Here is an 18,532-nt window from a genome sequence, read left to right as displayed (position 1 = left end):
ATTCCTCCCAGAATCTGCCTCCCATTGTTTTAAATGCAGCAGGATGCAGAAAAAGAAGCGTCCTGCTCGATCATGCTTTTACGCCTTATGTACATTTTAACACATTTAGACTTAAAGAGGACCTTACATGGTTTGGAGCGCAGGCAGTTCTATATACTGCTGGAAAGCCAACAGTGCACTGAATTCAGCGCACTGTCGGCTTTCCCGATCTGTGCCCCAGGTAAAGAGCAGTCCTGGTACTGTAGCTCTTCACAGTCAGAAGGGCGTTTTCTAACACTCTGTACAAACAGCGCCAATGTCACATGATATGTAAAAAAAAATTGCCAAATACTAGTCATCCAGGAGAGAGGAGCATAGAAATAGAAAAAGACAAGAAATCATTTTCGCCACAATCATTACATCTTGTGAAATGGTGCGTTTTTTTTGGCCGCCACTGTATATTATAAGCTATACATATATATATATATATATATATATATATATATATATATATACACACACACACACACACACACATACATATGCACACACACGGTACTTCCCACACTGAGATTATATGGGTTGCTATCCAATCTGTAAAATTTTACCTCTTAACATTATAGTCATTTGTATGCTTTAAGAATTATTATACACATCTCTTTTTTATCATGCTTTAATTGCACTTACAATGAATTTGAACTCATTCATTTATGATACATACATATACAGGAATATCTGTATTTACTGTTATTACTTAGTTGGCCTGAATAAGACACTGGCAGTGTCAAAACCAGTTGTCCAAATCCCTGTATGTTACTAGTCCAAGTGGATATAATAAAGGAATATTTAAACTCCTACAAGCTTTATCTGACTACTGCCAAACCAGTGTTCAACCAAATCCCAGTATTGTTTATTTTTTCCTGCTTTCATATAAGGAATTACGTATATACTCGAGTATAAGCTGACCCGAATATAAGCAGAGGCCCCTAATTTTACCACAAAAAAAATGGGAAATTTATTGACTCGAGTATAAGCCTAGGGGAGAAATGCAGCAGCTACTGGAAAATGTCAAAAATTTAAATAGATACCAATAAAATTACATTAAAGGGATCCTATCTTTCAAACCTTTTTTTTTTCTTTTCTAACATGTCGGAATACCTTTCGTCGTCTTCACCCCGCCGCCGTTCGCTTGAAATTCCGTTTTTCCCAGTATGTAAATGAGTTCTCTCGCAGCACTGGGGACGGGCCCCAGCACTCAAACAACACTGGGGGCGGCCCCAATGCTGCCAGATAACTCTCCAGCACCGCCTCCATTTTCTTCAGGAACAAAGTCTTCACCGCGTCTTCTGGCAGTATCTTCTAACTTCTAGGCCTCGGGCAAGCCGATTGCACATGCTCGTGGCCACAAGAAAAATGGCCGCTTACACAGTATTGGGAAAAAAAATTACTGTGAAACACATACACAAGGATACCTAATGTGTATGTATTTCACAGTATTTTTTTTTTTTAAATTATCTAGGTATTCCAGTGAAAGTGTATGTGTGTGGACTTGAACTTATTTATTTTTTTACTATTTTATTAACCCCCCCCTCCCCCCAGGGAGCTTGAGCCTGCATTTGTTCCATAGACTTCAATACAACTGTACTGCTCCTATGTTGCAGCTGGTCATAAGATACTCAACAATGCTCAATGAATTGAGAACAAGGGCATTAACACTGGATCTCCATTGTACATTGCAGTGGAGACCGGTACGGTAGCTGTGGTGGCTTCTCTGCGGCAGAGTGGTCCCACCATCTGCTGTAATCGCAAGGCAGATGTCAGGAAGGGGTTAAACCTAGTAGCTAAACTTATTTTGGAGTAGGGCTTATATTTCAAGCCTACTCCAAAAAATCTGGACAATCTAGCTAGGGCTCAATTTTGGAGAAACACAGTATTTAGTTTTTGAACAAATAATCCACAAAAACATTAAATGCAGTCCAATGTGACGCTAAGTTCACACCTGCGTTCTTCTTTCCGTTCTGTGCTTTCCGTCTTCTGCATGCCAGAAGATGGAAAGCTCAGACCGGGTCCGGCCGTGAGCGGCAGTGAGCGTTTTAGGCTCTCCGCCGCGAAACCGGATTTTTTTTATCCGGACACAAAGTACTGCATGTCCGACTCTGTGTCCGTATGATAAAACCCGGTTTCGCGGCGGAGAGCATAAAACGCTCACCGCCGCTCATGGCCGGACATCTCTCTTACCCATTCAAATGAATGGGTGAGAGAGACTCCTGTAGGTTTTCGTCTCCTGCCTCTGTTTTAGGCAGGAAACGGAAACCTGCAGAACGGAGTTCACAACGCAGATGTGAACGAGCCCTGAGTGAGTGCTGGGTGTGTGTTTTTTAAACCCCAGACACTTCGCACATACACCACCCTTCCTGAGTTACTTACAAAATCTGGGAAAGCTCAGAACTACAGTCTCTTGGGACTATGCACTATTTTTGCATAGTCAATAAAGCACTCACCTCTATGAAATCTGCTCTTGCTGGCATGTATCCTGCCATATCTCTGGAAAGCAGAGAATCAAAGGTTGGTCTTGGTGGGTCTTCAGAAGCTAAAAGAGAAAATGCCACATCATATTAAACTGCACTTCAGAGTATCTCTCTATTTATTTCTTTCCTTTCAACTGTAATATTTATTAACGTTTTCATTTATAAAAGTACAAACAAGCTCGAACACTGTCCAGCAATACAAAAGAGTAAACAACATTTTATAATAAACCAAAAGAGAAAAGGTCAGGGATAACACAAAAGTTAAAAAAAAAAAAAAAAAAAAAAAAAGCAAGAGAAAGAGGAGTGGAAAGGGATAAAGAGGATGTTGGGAGTGCCTGCCTATGGCAGATTACTGTATAAACTATGGTCAGTAGAGTAATGAGGTGGCTCAATTTCTACCTCAATTGGCAACAAGGGGGCAAACTGAATAACAGTATAGTGAGGGTATATGTACAGGCAGTGAGGCTTTCAAGAATCGATGCAGCCATCTCTATTAGCCGTACTTTAACTTACCTGACTCACATCGGTAGGGAACTTCATTTATCTCCCCCCCCTTTCTTCCCCCCTGCCTTCCTTCTAGACATTTGTCTTTTAGGAGTCACATTTGTATTAGTGGTGTGACCAGAAGTGTAGGTTTGGGACAGTATTTCTAAAAAGATACACCCACACTGCCTAGGTGTAGAGTATCAGAGAATTTGTTACCCACACATTTACACCTGTAGTGGTTTGAGAGACATAATCCCATACCTAGATTATTTACCTTCAGGCACACCAAATCCTTTTTAATCCACACTTATTATTGGGATCTTCACCTTTTAATCAATGAAATAAAAGTTATTTTTTAGCTTTAGTAGGGATATTTGTGCGTGTACTGTTAAAATGTCCCCCAAAAGGTCTATTATGACCTTATGAAGACACTCTGTAAATATAAATAGAAAAGTATAAAACTAAAATATAAAAAGTAAATTAAAAAAATACACCAATACCACATCCATATCACAGGTTCCAGCCCTGCCATGAAAGGACAATACCAAATTAATTAAACTATTAAAAAAAACCAAAAAAACAAAACCACGTGAAAACCAGACACATGTAACTATTTGTTTACATACTCAGATATGTATTTTTCGGACTATAAGACGCACTTTTTTCCCCCAAATTTGGGGGGAAAAGAAGGGTGCGTCTTATAGGCCGAATGTGGCGCCTGGCATCCGCTGTAATAGAGAGGCGGAAGCCGGCAAGTGATAGACGCCATTACAGGTGCCGGGGCCTGCGACATCGCTGCGCTCCTCTGCCCTGCATGAAGCCAGCAGCGGGAGGAGTGATGCTGCTATTCCGCTCCTCCGTCCCCCCGCCGCTGGCTTCATGCAGAGCAGGGCAGCGATGTCTCAGGCCCCGGCGTCTATCCCTTCCCGGCATCCGCCTCTCTAGTACAGCGGATGCCGGGTCAGTATCAGCGGCCCCTTCTCCCCCGGGGCCGGTCCCCACCGGCCCCGTACCTGTAAAGTTGCAGGCCGGCTCCTGCGCGGCGATATCGCAGGAGCCGACCTGTTCGGGTGACAGCCGGGAGCCTAATGAAGGCTCCCAGGCCTGTCACTGCTATATTAGTATTGCGGCTGGGTCTATGACCAGCCGTAATACTAATAGACAGAATGTCCCATAGACGGCAATACAGTTGTATTGCCGTCTATGGGACTTGCAATCAAGTGACCGCAGGTTCAAGCCCCCGGGGGGGAATCAAATAGTAAAAAAAAAAAAAAAAAAAAAAAAAAAAAACTTTAAAAATATATAATAAAAATATGAAATAAATAAAAGTTCTAAATCACCTCCTGTCCCTAGAATATATATATAAAAGTAGAAAATCATATATCATAAACCACCGTTTTTTTTTTCAATAAAAGGTGATCTAAGCAATAGATATTCCCCAAAATGGTATAACTAAAAAGTACTTCTGGACCCGCAAAAAAAAAACAACACTATGCATCCCCGTACAGCTGCAGGGTCACCTGTCAATGTGGCCTTGCAGCTGTTGCAAAACTACAACTCCCATACATTAAATATTTTACCAGTTTTTGCTTCAAAATTTTTTTTCCCTATTTTCCTCCTCTAAAACCTGGGTGCGTCTTATAGTCCGAAAAATACGGTATATAACAAAACAAACAACAAAAAAAACCCTATTAATTGAGTAACACAAATAAAAAAAAAATAGTACTCAAAAACACATGTACAAACCCCCCAAAACCAAAGGGCTTTTTCTTATAACACATGCAGGTATTGCCTAACCAGTTGACGCCATTCAGTACAAGAGTCCTCACACAGATTAGCAATGTATGCTGCCTCCAGAGTAGCACATTCATTAGCCAGATACATCTCCAGAAGCAAGGACTCTCTTTTAATGTGTAAGATGTATGCTTTAGCGGTTTCCCAAAGGAGTGGGGGAACGGTTTGCAGGTTAAGGGTGCATTCACACGGAGGAAAATGGTGAGGAATTTGGTGTGGAATTTCAACGCTTGAAATTCCACACTAAATTCCTCAACATTTTCCTCTGTGTGAATGCACCCTAAGAATCTCCAGAAATACTTGTCTGTGCAAAAAAAGTTATATTTTAAATAGGCCAGTGGAGTTAAAAAAAAAAAAAAAAATCACGCTTACTTGCCCATGATACTCTAGTGTCCTCCCAGCAGGTTTAATATTTTAAATAGGCTGAGGGAGCTGGAAAAAAATTAAAAATACTCGCCTTTCCCTGGTGCTTCCAATGCTGCTGGTCCAATGTTGTCTTCTAGTGATACACATAGTAGCTGAGGTTGGATGAAGACATCAGTCCATCAAGTCCAACCTATAACCCTACAATCCCCTACAGTGTTGATCCAGGGGAAGGCAAAAAAACCCCATAAGTTTCATGCTAATTTCCCCATTTCAGGGGGAAAAAATCCTTCCCAACTCCAATCTGGCAGTCAGTATAAAACCCTGGTTCAAGGTGTCATTGAAATCTAGAGTCCAGTGCTCTGAATGGCCTCTAACCCCCTTTCTTTTGTGGTGTGTGTACCCCCCGTCTTTTTTGTTCACCTTATGATCTGTTATGATACTGTTTTATTTCACTGGCTTATCCATGCCCTTTTTTGGGGGGTATTTGTTTTGTTATTTTCTGTATGTTAATAAATTCTTTCATTCAATAACAATTACAGTTGATAAAAAAAAAAACTAGAGTCCATAATGTGTAATATTTTTGTTTTCAGGAATCCGCCATCACCACTTCCTGGGGCAGAGAGCTCCATAGCCTCGCTGTTCTTACTTTGAAGAATCCCCTTCTATGTTGCTGGTGAAACTTTCTCTCCTCTAGACGTAGAGGATGTCCCCACATGACGCCACCATTTTTTTTCCACCTCCCCCAGCCTATTTAAACACTTTGATAAATGTGTCATAGTTTAAGACTGTCTTTTTACTGTGTAACTTATAGACAGTATTCATAAATCTGCTCCCCTGTATATTTGCCAGTATGTACAGATGTAGTAGCCAAAGACCACCTAAGGCAGTGACCCTGGTTTCATATGAAAGCTGAGCATTCATATCACACCAGAATCACTGTACTAGGTGGTATAAAATCAAAGATATAGTTATATGAAAAATACTCCCTTCTTTGACAACAATTACGTCTATCTTTCCAGTTTTAGACCAACTAGAGCATAAGTTTTTGTGTTGTATAAATATTAAAAGAATTCTGTTTTCAGATGCTACAAAGATTACAGTTATAATCATAAAAAAACAGATATCACTAGTTGGGAATGTGATTTTTATATGTAGCAAGTATCTCAGATTTCACATAAACACCAGAACCACTGTTCTGAGAGATATAAAACCTGAGACATGGGTATTTGAAGTGCCTACTCTCCATTGGCAACTGCTATATGTGTACAAACTTCCAATACAGAGTATAAATAGGACAGACCTTCCCTGGCAGTGCGTTTTATTAGAGATGAGCGAGTAGTATTCGATACAGTCGGCCAATCAACGCTGGTTCTTCTCCTACCTTTAGAAGTCTTCTCCGTGCAGCGTCTTCCGGCTCTGAATTCACTCTGCAAGGCATCGGGCCTGGGCAGAGCCGACTGCGCATGTCCGCTTGTAGTGCGCTGCACGGAGAAGACTTCTCGGAGGATCCAGCCTGACCCTCACTCGTGGACTTGGTAAGTATAATTTGATCGAACGTTGCCTACCCCTGAAACGAGCATTTTCCCCCCATAGAATATAATAGGATTCGATATTCGATTCGAGTAGTCGAATATTGAGGGGCTACTCAAAACGAATATCGAACCTCGAACATTTTACTGTTCACTCATCTCTACTTTTTATGCAGTCCACTAAGCATCAAGAAAATCTTATCTAACTATGTAGTCAGCCCAATTATATAAAGACAATAACAGACTCTTAATAAATATTAATGATCATCACAATTGTCACCCTATTCAGATACATCTTCACCTTTTCATTTTATAAGTCTTGTCTTTAATTTTTTTATGTGACAATAAAAATATAAATAAAAGACTACAAAGCAGTAATAATTTACCTTGAAATGGAACTGCAGTGTCCACATTCTTATCCTCCTCGATCTGTTTCATACTTAGTAAAGTACTTGCAAAAAGTGGATTATTAATGAAGTGTTTCATGTAGTGGTTTTCACAATCATCCTTTGTCTTTGTGCGCATTTGGTTAGCGACTTCTTGCCTAGAAAATATTTAAAAATGCTGTGTACATGAAGGTACAGGCACATTGCTTGTGAACACATTCTAAAATACCTACAACCTGTATTTAGAAGAGGTGATGTATTGTCTAAAGCAGTGCCGTGGATTTGATAGGATGAACCACTGACTTATTTATCCACACCAAACAACTCCTCGTTTTTAACAGCAAATTGCTCAGAGTCTGTAATAGCCATCATGATGAAATTGGTATCATTTTAAAGATAAGATTCTCTTTCATAGCCTTAATGGGTCCTGAGATATGCGGCTCTAAACTGACCTACCCCACAGCCTCAGGCACCATCTTAGAGCTGCGGAAAGGAGGAACAGAACTGCCGACACTAATAAATCCCCATTGTCGGAGCATTACCTGTATGTGGCCCCAGGGGGGAGGGTTAGCATGGACTTCTGTCCAGGTTATCCACTCTCCTATCAATCAGAAAGCATACTATACCTTTGCACTTTGATTATCACATAGAGGGATAATGTAATACTCGACTGAGCCTAATCACAGGGCTATTCTTATGGAATATCCCTCTGAATGTAATCAGGAAGTCTATTGGTGCGGTGACCTAGACATTAGTCCAGATCGCTGTGCCAAAAGAGTTGCGCCAAACACTTACACAACACCTGCACAAAATCATCAATACATTTTTACATTTAATACTGTCCTATCCTGGCCATAACTGATCTTTATAGAGTAAAATATGCCAACCAAATAAGAGCAATAACAATTGCAGTGATCTAAAATTATATTCTTATGTAAGTCCCTATTTAATTTGCACACATAAAACCGGTTGGTGCATTTCTGCAATTTAGGCATTTTCTTAACCCCTGCACATATTATATATATATATATATATATATATATATATATATATATATATATATATATATGATAATCCTTTAATAGTCCCACAGTGGGGAAATTTCAGTATGTTTCAGCTGCATAGTAATACAGATACATGGTAATACACAGTAAATATTGCAGAAGTAGTAGACACACATATGCTGAGAAAGATATACTAGGAGTCCAAAGCAGCTTAGGAACAGAGAAGAGAGAAGGAGGACATTCATAATCATTAGTTCTCTGTGCGGAGTGATCTTCGCTTGGTCTGATGTAGATTATACACCCTGGTCGCGGTTGGAAGGAAGGACTTGCGATAGCGCTCCTTCTCACACTTGGGGTGAAGCAGACGGTCACTTACAGTGCTGCCAAGTCCCATCAGGGTCCCATACATGGGGTGGGATTTGTTCTCCCGCATGGAGGTCACCACAGACAGTATCCTTCTGTCACCCACCACCTGTACTGGGTCCAAGGGGCTCCCCAGGACAGAGCTGGCCCTCCTGATCAGCCTGTCAAGTCTATTTCTGTCCCTGGTTGATATACTGCTCCCCCAGCAGGCTACACCGAAAAAGATGGCTGAGACAACCACAGAGTTGAAGAAGGCCCTAAGAAGTGTCTTCTGGACTCCGAAGGCCCTCAGCCTCCTGAGCAGGTAGAGTCTGCTGTGGCCCTTTCTGTGCAGCGCCTCCAGGTGATCAGCCCAGTCTAGTTTATTATTGAGGAGCACACCCAGATACTTATAGGTCCTGACTATCTCAATGCATGTCCCCTGGATCTCCACCGGGGTCGGAGCACCTCTCTGTTTACTAAAGTCCACCACCATCTCCTTGGTCTTCCCAGCATTAATCCTGAGCTGGTTCTGCTGGCACCATTCAACAAAATCCCGATTTAAGTCTCTGTATTCCCTATCGTCGCCATCAGTGAAAAGGCCGACTATAGCAGAGTCATCGGAGTACTTCTGTAAGTAACAGCTGGAGGAGTTGTGCCTAAAGTCAGCAGTGTATGGTGTGAAGAGAAATGGGGCAAGAACTGTACCTTGTGGTGCCCCCGTACTACAGATCACAGTGTCAGACACACAGTCCTGGGCTCTCACATACTGAGGGCGGTTTGTCAGGTAGTCTAGGATCCAGTTGGACAGGTGATGGTCCACACCACCAAGGTTCAGCTTGTGTCTCAGTAGCCCTGGCTGAATGGTGTTGAACGCACTGGAGAAATCAAAGAACATTATTCTCACAGTGTTCCCTGGTTTCTCCAGGTGAGAGAGAGCTCTATGAAGAAGGTGGATGATGGCGTCATCTACCCCAATGCCCGGCCGGTAGGCAAACTGGAGGGGGTCCAGAGCGGAGCTCACTAGGGGGCGTAGGTGTGTCAGGACCAGTCTCTCTAGGACCTTCATCAGGTGGGATGTCAGTGCTACAGGTCTGTAGTCATTGTAGTCCATCGGGTTGGGTTTCTTTGGGACTGGTACCACACAAGATGTTTTCCACAGTTGAGGTACCACTCCCAGCTTTAGGCTCATATTGTACATGTGCGTAATAATACCACACTGCTGGTCACTGCACATTTTAAGAACTCTTGCGCTTATCCCATCGGGTCCGCCGGCCTTGTCTGCCTTAATTCTCTTAATTTCCCGACATACCAGAGACTCCTTGAGGATCAGACATTCGGATTGCGATTTACTGCCAGTCGGTGGGGGTTGGGTCTTGGTGTGTGAGGGGAAGGGGGTTGCTTGTGAGGGGGGAGTTGGTTTGGAGTCGAATCTATTGAAGAATAGATTAAGCTCATTAAGCCACTTCCTGTCTCCTTCAATCTGATGAGCTGCCATTTGTTGTTGTTTATGTCCGGATATCACCTTCAGGCTGTCCCAGACCTTTGAGACTCTACCCTCCCCCATCTGTAGTTCCATCTTCCGCCTGTAGTTGGCTTTCCCTTCTCTGATCAGTTGTCTTAGTTGTTTCTGCACCGCCCCCAGGCCATTTTTGTCCCCAGACCTAAAAATTCGCTTTTTCTCCTTAAGAAGAGTTTTAATCTCAGAGTTGATCCATGGTTTGTTATTGGAGAAACACCTCACCTTTCTAGTTGGTACCGTGCTGTCCACACAGAAATTAATGTAGTCCGTTATGCAGTGTGTGAGTCCCTCAATGTCCTCTGGAAATGAGTCTTGAAACACTTCCCATAATGTTATATTAAAACAGTCCCTTAGAGACTCGTCACTTCCCTCTGACCAAATCTTCACTGTACGGGTAACCGCCGGTTCTCTGCGCAACAGTGGAGTGTATGTGGGTCGCAGATGTACCAGGTTGTGATCTGATCTGCCTAGGGGTGGTAGGGCAGATGAGTTATATGCATCCCTTACATTGGCAAAGAGCAAGTCCAGTGTTTTGCTGTCTCTTGTATGGCAGGTTACATACTGGGTGAAGCCTGGTAGAGTGGATGCTGGGGAGACGTGGTTGAAGTCTCCAGACACTAGGAGCAGGGCATGGGGGTGAGATGATTGCAGATCGCTCACAACCGCATGGAGGACCTCACAGGCAGAGTCAGCTTTAGCAGAGGGGGGGACATAGGCAGCTAGTACGATAACATGTGATAGTTCCCTTGGCAGGTAGTAAGGTCTCATGCTCACGGCTAGCAGTTCAATATCATTTCCACACATTTGTTTCTTAACTACAACATGTCCTGGATTACACCATCTCTCATTCACAAATATTGCGACCCCACCTCCCTTGAGCTTACCGCTCTCCAGTGTTCCGTCCGCACGAAGAAGTTTGAAGCCCACCAAGGAGGCGAGTGTGTCTGGAGTGATTTCAGTGATATATATATATATATATATATATATATATATATATATATATATATGGGGGATGTATGAATTCCTCAGACCTAGCAGTTTTTTTGGAAGGTACATTTTGTTTGCAGAAAGGGGTTGCTCGAGCATAGACTTTAGTGGCATTTTTTACTTGTAATTTGTTTGCTACAAAGTTGCATGAAGGTGGTCAAATATATGAAATATTAAATTGGACATTATATATATATATATATATATATATATATATATATATATATATATATATATATATATATAGTATGCCGCGCAATTTCAAAAAAAAATTTGATTTTAGAATCACAATGATTGTTCAGTAGAGATTTTTATCATGTTAGTGGATGACAGCAAAAAATTGCATGTCTACAGTCTCACTGTTTTTGAGAATACGAGCTCTTGTTGTAAGTGATGTCTATGGAATACATAATTTGTGTACATTTTGATCTATTATTTTATATGTGACTAGCTGGTACCCGCGACTTCGTCTGCGGTGATTGTAGAAGTGGGTATATACAGGCGTGGGTAAGGTTTTCGTAGTGTGTATAAGGTATGGGATATGAAATGTAACTTTGTATCTTGTTTTTGCTGTAATTCAGAGAATACGTGAGACTTTTGTGTTGAAGTTAATTTGTATTTGAGCCACTATACGGTGTTGTGAGAAACTGTACATAGTGACTTTGGGACAGAGGTATTTGAAGTTAACCCTTTCCCGCCGATGGCATTTTTTGATTTTCGTTTTTGACTCCCCTCCTTCTAAACCCCATAACTTTTTTATTTCTCCGCTCCCAGAGCCAAATGAGGTCTTAATTTTTGCAGGACAAATTTTTCTTCATGATGCCACCATTAATTATTCTATATAATGTACTGGGAAGCAGGGAAAAAATTCAGAATGGGGTGGATTTGAAGAAAAAATGCATTTCTGCGACTTTCTTACGGGCTTTGGTTTTATGGCGTTCACTGTGCAACCAAAATGACATGTCCCCTGTATTCTGTGTTTCGTTACGATTCCGGGGATACCAAATTTATATCGTTTTATTTACATTTTGACCCCTTAAAAAAAATCCAAAACTGTGTTAAAAAATTATTTTTTGAAAAGTCGCCATATTCTGACAGCCGTAACTTTTTTATACGTGCGTGTACGGGGATGTATAGGGCGTCTTTTTTTTGCGGGACCGGGTGTACTTTGTACTTCTACCATTTTCGGGAAATGTTATTGCTTTGATCACTTTTTATCAGAATCAAAACAGTGAAAAAATGGCGGTTTGGCACTTTTGACCATTTTTCCCGCTACGGTGTTTACCGAACAGGAAAAATATTTGTGTAGCTTTGTAGAGCGGGCGATTTCGGACGTGGGGATACCTAACATGTATGTGTTTCACAGTTTTTAACTACTTTTATATGTGTTCTAGGGAAAGGGGGGGGGATTTGAATTTTTAATCCTTTTTATTTATTTTTTTATATTTTTTTAACTTTTTTTTAAACTTTTTTTTTTTGCATTTATTAGACCGCCTAGGGGTATTGACATGGGTGGGCGGTGTCGCGGATTGTCAGAGCGGTGGGGGTCGGTAAACATGGCTGCTCTGGAGCGTTAAAGAGGTAACCTCCTGGAGTATCGTTAAGGTGAGGGGCAAAGTGGTAAAGTATATGTAAATGTGATTGTGTGGGGTTAGGGGCGAGGCTGTAGAGGGCAATATGAATTTTGGGGCTTGCTATGGTCCAAAGTGTGTGAGATTGCAGAGATGGTGGTGTGAGTTTGGGTTTTGTGGGGGTCCTGGCACAAACGTATGTGCGCTATTGTGACGAAAAGTAGCCTATTGTTTAATTGGGTGTATTAACTATGTTTGTGGAAAATTTCAGCCAAATCGGTGGAGCGGTTTTTCCGTGATTGAGGAACAAACATCCGAACATGCAAACATCCAAACACACAAACCCACAAACGTTCACATTTATAATATTAATAGGATTATGAGAATGCATGATTGAATATAAATTTTAGGTGCAAACAGAGTATCTCACAAAACCGAGTACACGCCTCACATTTTTTCGCAGATGAAAAATCTTACATGCAGGACTTTTGTGTCCATTAAAGATGTCACAGAGATGATTAATGGACATCTGTGTCCATTAAAGATGAGACAGATGTCAGGTGTTATATTTTAACATTGAGGTCATTTACTGTCCATTATTTTGTGTCTGGTTTTTTTTCTGCGCATGCTCAGAAAGCAGAACAAACACCTATCATAACAGATATTAACGGACACTAACTGATGCTAATGTGTCTGTTTCCTTAAATGGATCAGTTAAAAAAATGGACACATTAACATCAGTTAGTGTCCGTAAATGTCTGTTATGATAGGTGTCAGTTTTTTGTTGTTGTTTGGTTTTTTGAACCCCTTCCCGACATGCGGCGTAATAGTACGGCGCGTGTCGGGTCTGTAACTATGGCGACCGCCCGGGAGCCGGGCGGCCGTCATAGCCGCCGGGTGTCTACTGCTTTAAGCATTAGACAACCGGCTCCAATGCCTCCGATCGGTCCCCGGACCGATCGGAGGCATTAACCCCTCCGGCACTGCTATCAAAGGCGCCGGAGGCGCCATCTTCCCGGCGGCGCATGGGCGCCGCCATTTTGGCAGGGATCGCCGGCTCCTGGAGCATGCTCCAGGGCCGACCCCCCGTTGCCATGACAGCCGGGAGCCTTGTTAAGGGCTCCCAGCCAGTCTGCAAATTCTCTCTTTTGCAGGCTGGTATATACAGCCTGCAAAAGAGATGATGATTTTTTGCAATGCATTGCAATGCATTAGCATTGTAATGCATTGCATTAGTGATCAGACCCCCTGGGGTTCAACACCCCTAGGGGGTCTAATAAATGCAAAAAAAAAAAGTAAAAAAAAAAGTAAAAAAAAATATAAAAAAATATAAAAAGTATTAAAAGTTCAAATCACCCCCCTTTCCCTAGAACAAATATAAAAGTAGTTAAAACCTGTGAAACATATACATGTTAGGTATCCCCGCGTCCGAAATCGCCCGCTCTACAAATCTATAAAAATATTTTTCCTGTTCGGTAAACGCCGTAGCAGGAAAAATAGTCAAAAGTGCCAAACCGCCGTTTTTTCACTGTTTTAATTCTGATAAAAATTTGAATAAAAAGTGATCAAAGCAATAACATTTCCCGAAAATGGTAGAACTAAAAAGTACACCCGGCCCCGCAAAAAAAGACGCCCTATGCATCCCCGTACACCTATGTATAAAAAAGTTACGGCCGTCGGAATATGGCGACTTTTAGAAAAAAAATTTTTTAACACCGTTTTGGAATTTTTTTTAGGGGTCAAAATGTAAATAAAACCATATAAATTTGGTATCCCTGGAACCGTACCGAAACACAGAATACAGGGGACATGTCATTTTGGCTGCACAGTGAAGAAAAAAATTGTCCCGCAAAAATTAAGACCTCATATGACTCTGGGAGCGGAGAAATAAAAAAGTTATGGGGTTTAGAAGGAGGGGAGTCAAAAACGAAAAACGAAAATCAAAAAATGCCATCGGCGGGAAGGGGTTAATGGACACCATCATAATGGAATCCAACGGTAGTGTGAACTCTGACTAATATGGCTACCTTAAAAGTAGTCACTGTATCATTTGGAATTTGAAACAATTGCAGAATTGATTTGCACACAGCTAAATCAAACTGAAAGCTAAAATGTGTCAGCAAAGAACACCAACTGTGCATCAATTAAAACTCAGTGATTAATCGAAAAATAACCAAAACCCGAACATCAACCAGGATAACCAATATGATTTTACTCACGTTTTCAGTTATTACAATATTTGTGAGGTTCTACCTGAAGTTTTGAGCAGACCAAATACGCCCGAATCAAAACTGCTATTATACTCTGAAGTCTCTTCAGAACTCAAGAGTATAATAGGTGGAGGAAGCAAGCACACATTAAAAAACAGAGATACTCACCTCTTCTACCACTTCTGAATGAGGTCAGGGACTGCTGAGGGCTGTGATTGGGCCTTATCTGGTTAAATGGCATTGTGATGCACACACACAAGCATTACAACGCTGCGTGACTCATTTGACCACTAAGACCCAATTTCAGCCTTCAGTGGTACCTAACATCAGTCAGAAGTGCTGAAGATAGCAGGTTGTGCCAGAGCCAAGGAGGGGTGAGTAACAGTTTTTATGTTTGATCACCTCCCCGGGCCTTCACTAATTATACACTGGGGTCTCTTCAGTTTGAACTAAACCACCAGGCCCTGCACATACTCATACTGAAAAAAGGCGTGGTTTAAAAGGAGCATGGCCTAAATAATCACCATTAATCGTGATTGAGGTAAAATGCCCAATTAATTACAATTCAGAGGTCATAATTGCCCAGCTCTAAATTCCAACGCAAAAGACAAAGACAATAAGTAATGGTTATCAGTACATAAATGTTGCAATTATAACTGCCAAAGGACTTATTATAATTTTTCAATGATCAGAGCAATACTCAGTATCGCATTGTGATGAACACCACAATGTCCATCTCTTTAATTCATGTGAACAGGTATCCCAAGTTTCATTTCCAAAACCTACCAGTTTCCAAATCCACAATCCATAACAGCTTCTAGAAGAGCCATTTCCTCCTGCGCAGTCCAGCCGGGATCCAACACAGGAAAATCTGATGTCTATGAGAAGAAGCAGAAAAAATATGTTTTCCATGCACAAGACAGACAAACATATCATTTGTGAAATTTGTCATTTATAATCTATGTGACAGAACACATAGAAGACCCCAGTGTGTATTAATAGCACATGGAGCATATTATACTGTAAGAAGCAGATTGTACTGTGTGGGGGGCACTGTGAGGAGCATATTGTATTGTGTGGGGGCCAGGAGGTGAAGGCATGTTAGAAGAAAGTATGTGCTTCCATCACATGACTGTGTTTCCTACATTAGCATAGGGAAAATCCACTGCAGGGCCAACTGTCATAGTGGCCCTGCACCTGTTGCAAAACTACAGCTCCCATCATCCCAACCTGTCCAAGCGTGATGGGAGCTGTAGTTTTCCATTGCAGGGCCACCTGCACCTGTTGCAAAACTACAACTCCCATCATGTTTGGACAGGTTGGGATGATGGGAGCTGCAGTTTGGAAACAGCACACAGGTTGCTCAACACTGCTGTCCGCATACAAGAGTGTTGAACAACCTGTGGCCCTTCAGCAGCAGATTCCCCCACCCCCCATAATTTTTCTTCTATTTTTCTCCTCTAAAACATCTTGCATCTTATGGTCCGTGCATCTTGTAGTCTGAAAAATACAGTAAAGTTTCTCCTTTCACCTCCATCAATTCAGGTTCTTTCTTCCTTCTTCTTCTATTAATAGGCGCAGTACAGTTGGAACTTTCTCTTTTGCCTCCACCGTTCCAGAGCAAGAAGTGTTTTGTTGTCTGATGTGCTACTTAAAGGTGTATTCCCATGTACATGATCATATATATATTTGTAGATAATTAAAAGTTAAACATTTTTGCAAATATAAGTAATTAAAAATTCTGCAAAGTTTTAAAGATTTTCTCTAACTTTCTTAATGTTGACAGTCTGTTAACTTGATTGGTTGCCATAGATACGACCACTAATGCAGAAACTTTCTATGGTCTGGGACTTCTCAGGAACTCAGCAATGATTTTCTTATTGTGGACGGATTATCAGGCAGGGGCATTACATGTATCAGAAGATATCCCAACCACAATAAAGAAATCATGGCTGATTTTCTGACCTTAGAAAGTTCCTGCATTCATGGTATCTAATGGCAACTGATTAAGACAACAGACTGTGACCACATGATATTTAGAGAAAATCTTTAAAACTCTGCAAAATGTTTAATTACTTATATTTGCAAAAATGTTTAACTTTTAATTATCTACAAATTTAAAAATAATTATGTACATGGAAATACCCCTTTAAGCTCTGTATGTCAGAAGGATGTTGTCAGACAGGTCGTGATTCAGTGCTCCAAAGGCAGTCAGTGTCTGAATCGCCTCCCTTGTCTGCTCCTGCCTGACAATGCCCTAAATACAGTACAGAGCATAAATAGCATATCAGGCACCAAAACTAACAGTATTGATTGTTTGGGAGTGGTGGGCGCTAGAGAAAACATACCAGTTTTTGCAGTGGAGCAGCAGCTATTAACTGATGTAAGAAGCTGAACTTGCTGGAGGTGATGAAAGGTTCTCTTTCAGCAGAACTCTTTAAGGGTCTGCTCAAAAAGATACTTCTTGATTTCTATTAAATGAAAAAACCACCTGGGGATGAAATAAGTATCTAATCTTAGAATCACCTTATTGTCTAAGACCCTCAGATACGGTTTGTTTATAGAAAAACTGAATCTCTGCAATTTTTCTGGGTTTTTGTGATTGCCACTAGGACAACCATATCCCACCATATTAGTTTCATATCCAGCGAGTTCTTGAGTTCAAACAGATGACAAGAATAGGCCTTAAGGTCTACATGTAAGTCCCACTATTTTTTAAGAGAAAGCCTGTGTAAATCCTCTAATTCAGGGGTAAAAAAAATCAATAAAAAAAAAAATCAAAGAGGAAGTAGTTGGAGTGCAGTGCAATAACTGTAGAAAGTCATATAGTACAAACCATAACATAAGGATACTGTCATTCTGTACTCTCAGCCACATGTATTTACTACTATTTGCCTGGATACACCTGTAATGTAATAATAATGTATGCGACTAACAGTATCCTGCAAAAATTACAAGGCCTGGCCACATCCTACAAAAGATTAGATACGCGGCGTTTTCTTACTATGAGCGTATACGCGGCGTTTACGGCCGCATTTTTTGCTCGCGTAAACGTTTACGCAAGTAAAAAACGCAGCCGTAAATGCCGTGTATACGCTCATAGTAAAAACGCCGCTTAAACGCGACCCTCGCATTTCTACGCCAGTAAAAATAAGCACACATTGAGCCCGGCGTTACTCCGTGTGAAGGCTCCCTTAGATTCTCTGAGCCCTTCACACAAACCGCTGAAAGGGAAGGAACGTTTAACCCCGCCTAATTGAAGATTCTAGAGCAGGGGTAGGGAATGTACGGCTCTCCAGCTGTTGCAAAACTACAACTCACAGCATGCATACTTGCTCTGCTGTTCTTGGAACTCCTATGGAAGTGAATGGAGTATGATGGGAGTTGTAGTTTCACAGCAGCTGGAGAGCCAAAGGTTTCCTATCCCTGTTCTAGAGGCTAGAGACTGGAGATGACTGTGTATTGTTCCATATTTATGTCATAAATAAGGAGACTGTAGTAATGTTGTCTGACATTATTTTTATTTGTGATTCTCTTAGAAGATGAGTGGAATTCTTCAGAGACTACCTTAATTAAGACTGCTCTTAATTCTCTGTAATTTGTCGAAATTTTTTTTATCTGAGGGGGCTAGGGACCCTGAAGATATCTCACCTATTGTTGCTTCCCATCCTAGATTGCTTGCATATGTTGTGATCAGAATTTGGAGAGAACCACGGCACTCCCTTTTCCAGGGTACAGGAAGAAAGCTATAAAGATAGGAGAGGTGGGGTGGGGCTTTTAACCTCACTGTTTTCCTTTTCCTATATAGATCAAGAAAGCAAACTTCCT

At 41.3% G+C, this 18,532-nt stretch overlaps 1 protein-coding gene across 3 annotated transcripts in view; it reads right to left on the bottom strand.

Moving 5' to 3' along the window:
• Positions 1 to 18,532, bottom strand: part of TADA2A (transcriptional adaptor 2A) — a 47,964-nt gene that overhangs the window by 21,240 nt on the left and 8,192 nt on the right. For all 3 annotated transcript variants that reach the window (XM_075264314.1, XM_075264312.1, XM_075264313.1), the window contains 3 exons: positions 15,491 to 15,582; positions 7,069 to 7,226; positions 2,481 to 2,569 (listed from right to left, as the gene is read on the bottom strand). In XM_075264314.1, coding sequence (XP_075120415.1) covers positions 2,481 to 2,569; positions 7,069 to 7,226; positions 15,491 to 15,582 — 339 coding nt within the window. The remainder of the gene's footprint in view (positions 1 to 2,480; positions 2,570 to 7,068; positions 7,227 to 15,490; positions 15,583 to 18,532) is intronic.

Source organism: Leptodactylus fuscus, chromosome 2 (genome assembly GCF_031893055.1).
Source record: "Leptodactylus fuscus isolate aLepFus1 chromosome 2, aLepFus1.hap2, whole genome shotgun sequence".
Lineage (NCBI taxonomy): Eukaryota > Metazoa > Chordata > Amphibia > Anura > Leptodactylidae > Leptodactylus > Leptodactylus fuscus.
Note: the sequence above shows the minus strand (reverse complement) of the source record. Positions and strands in the feature narration are given on the sequence as shown.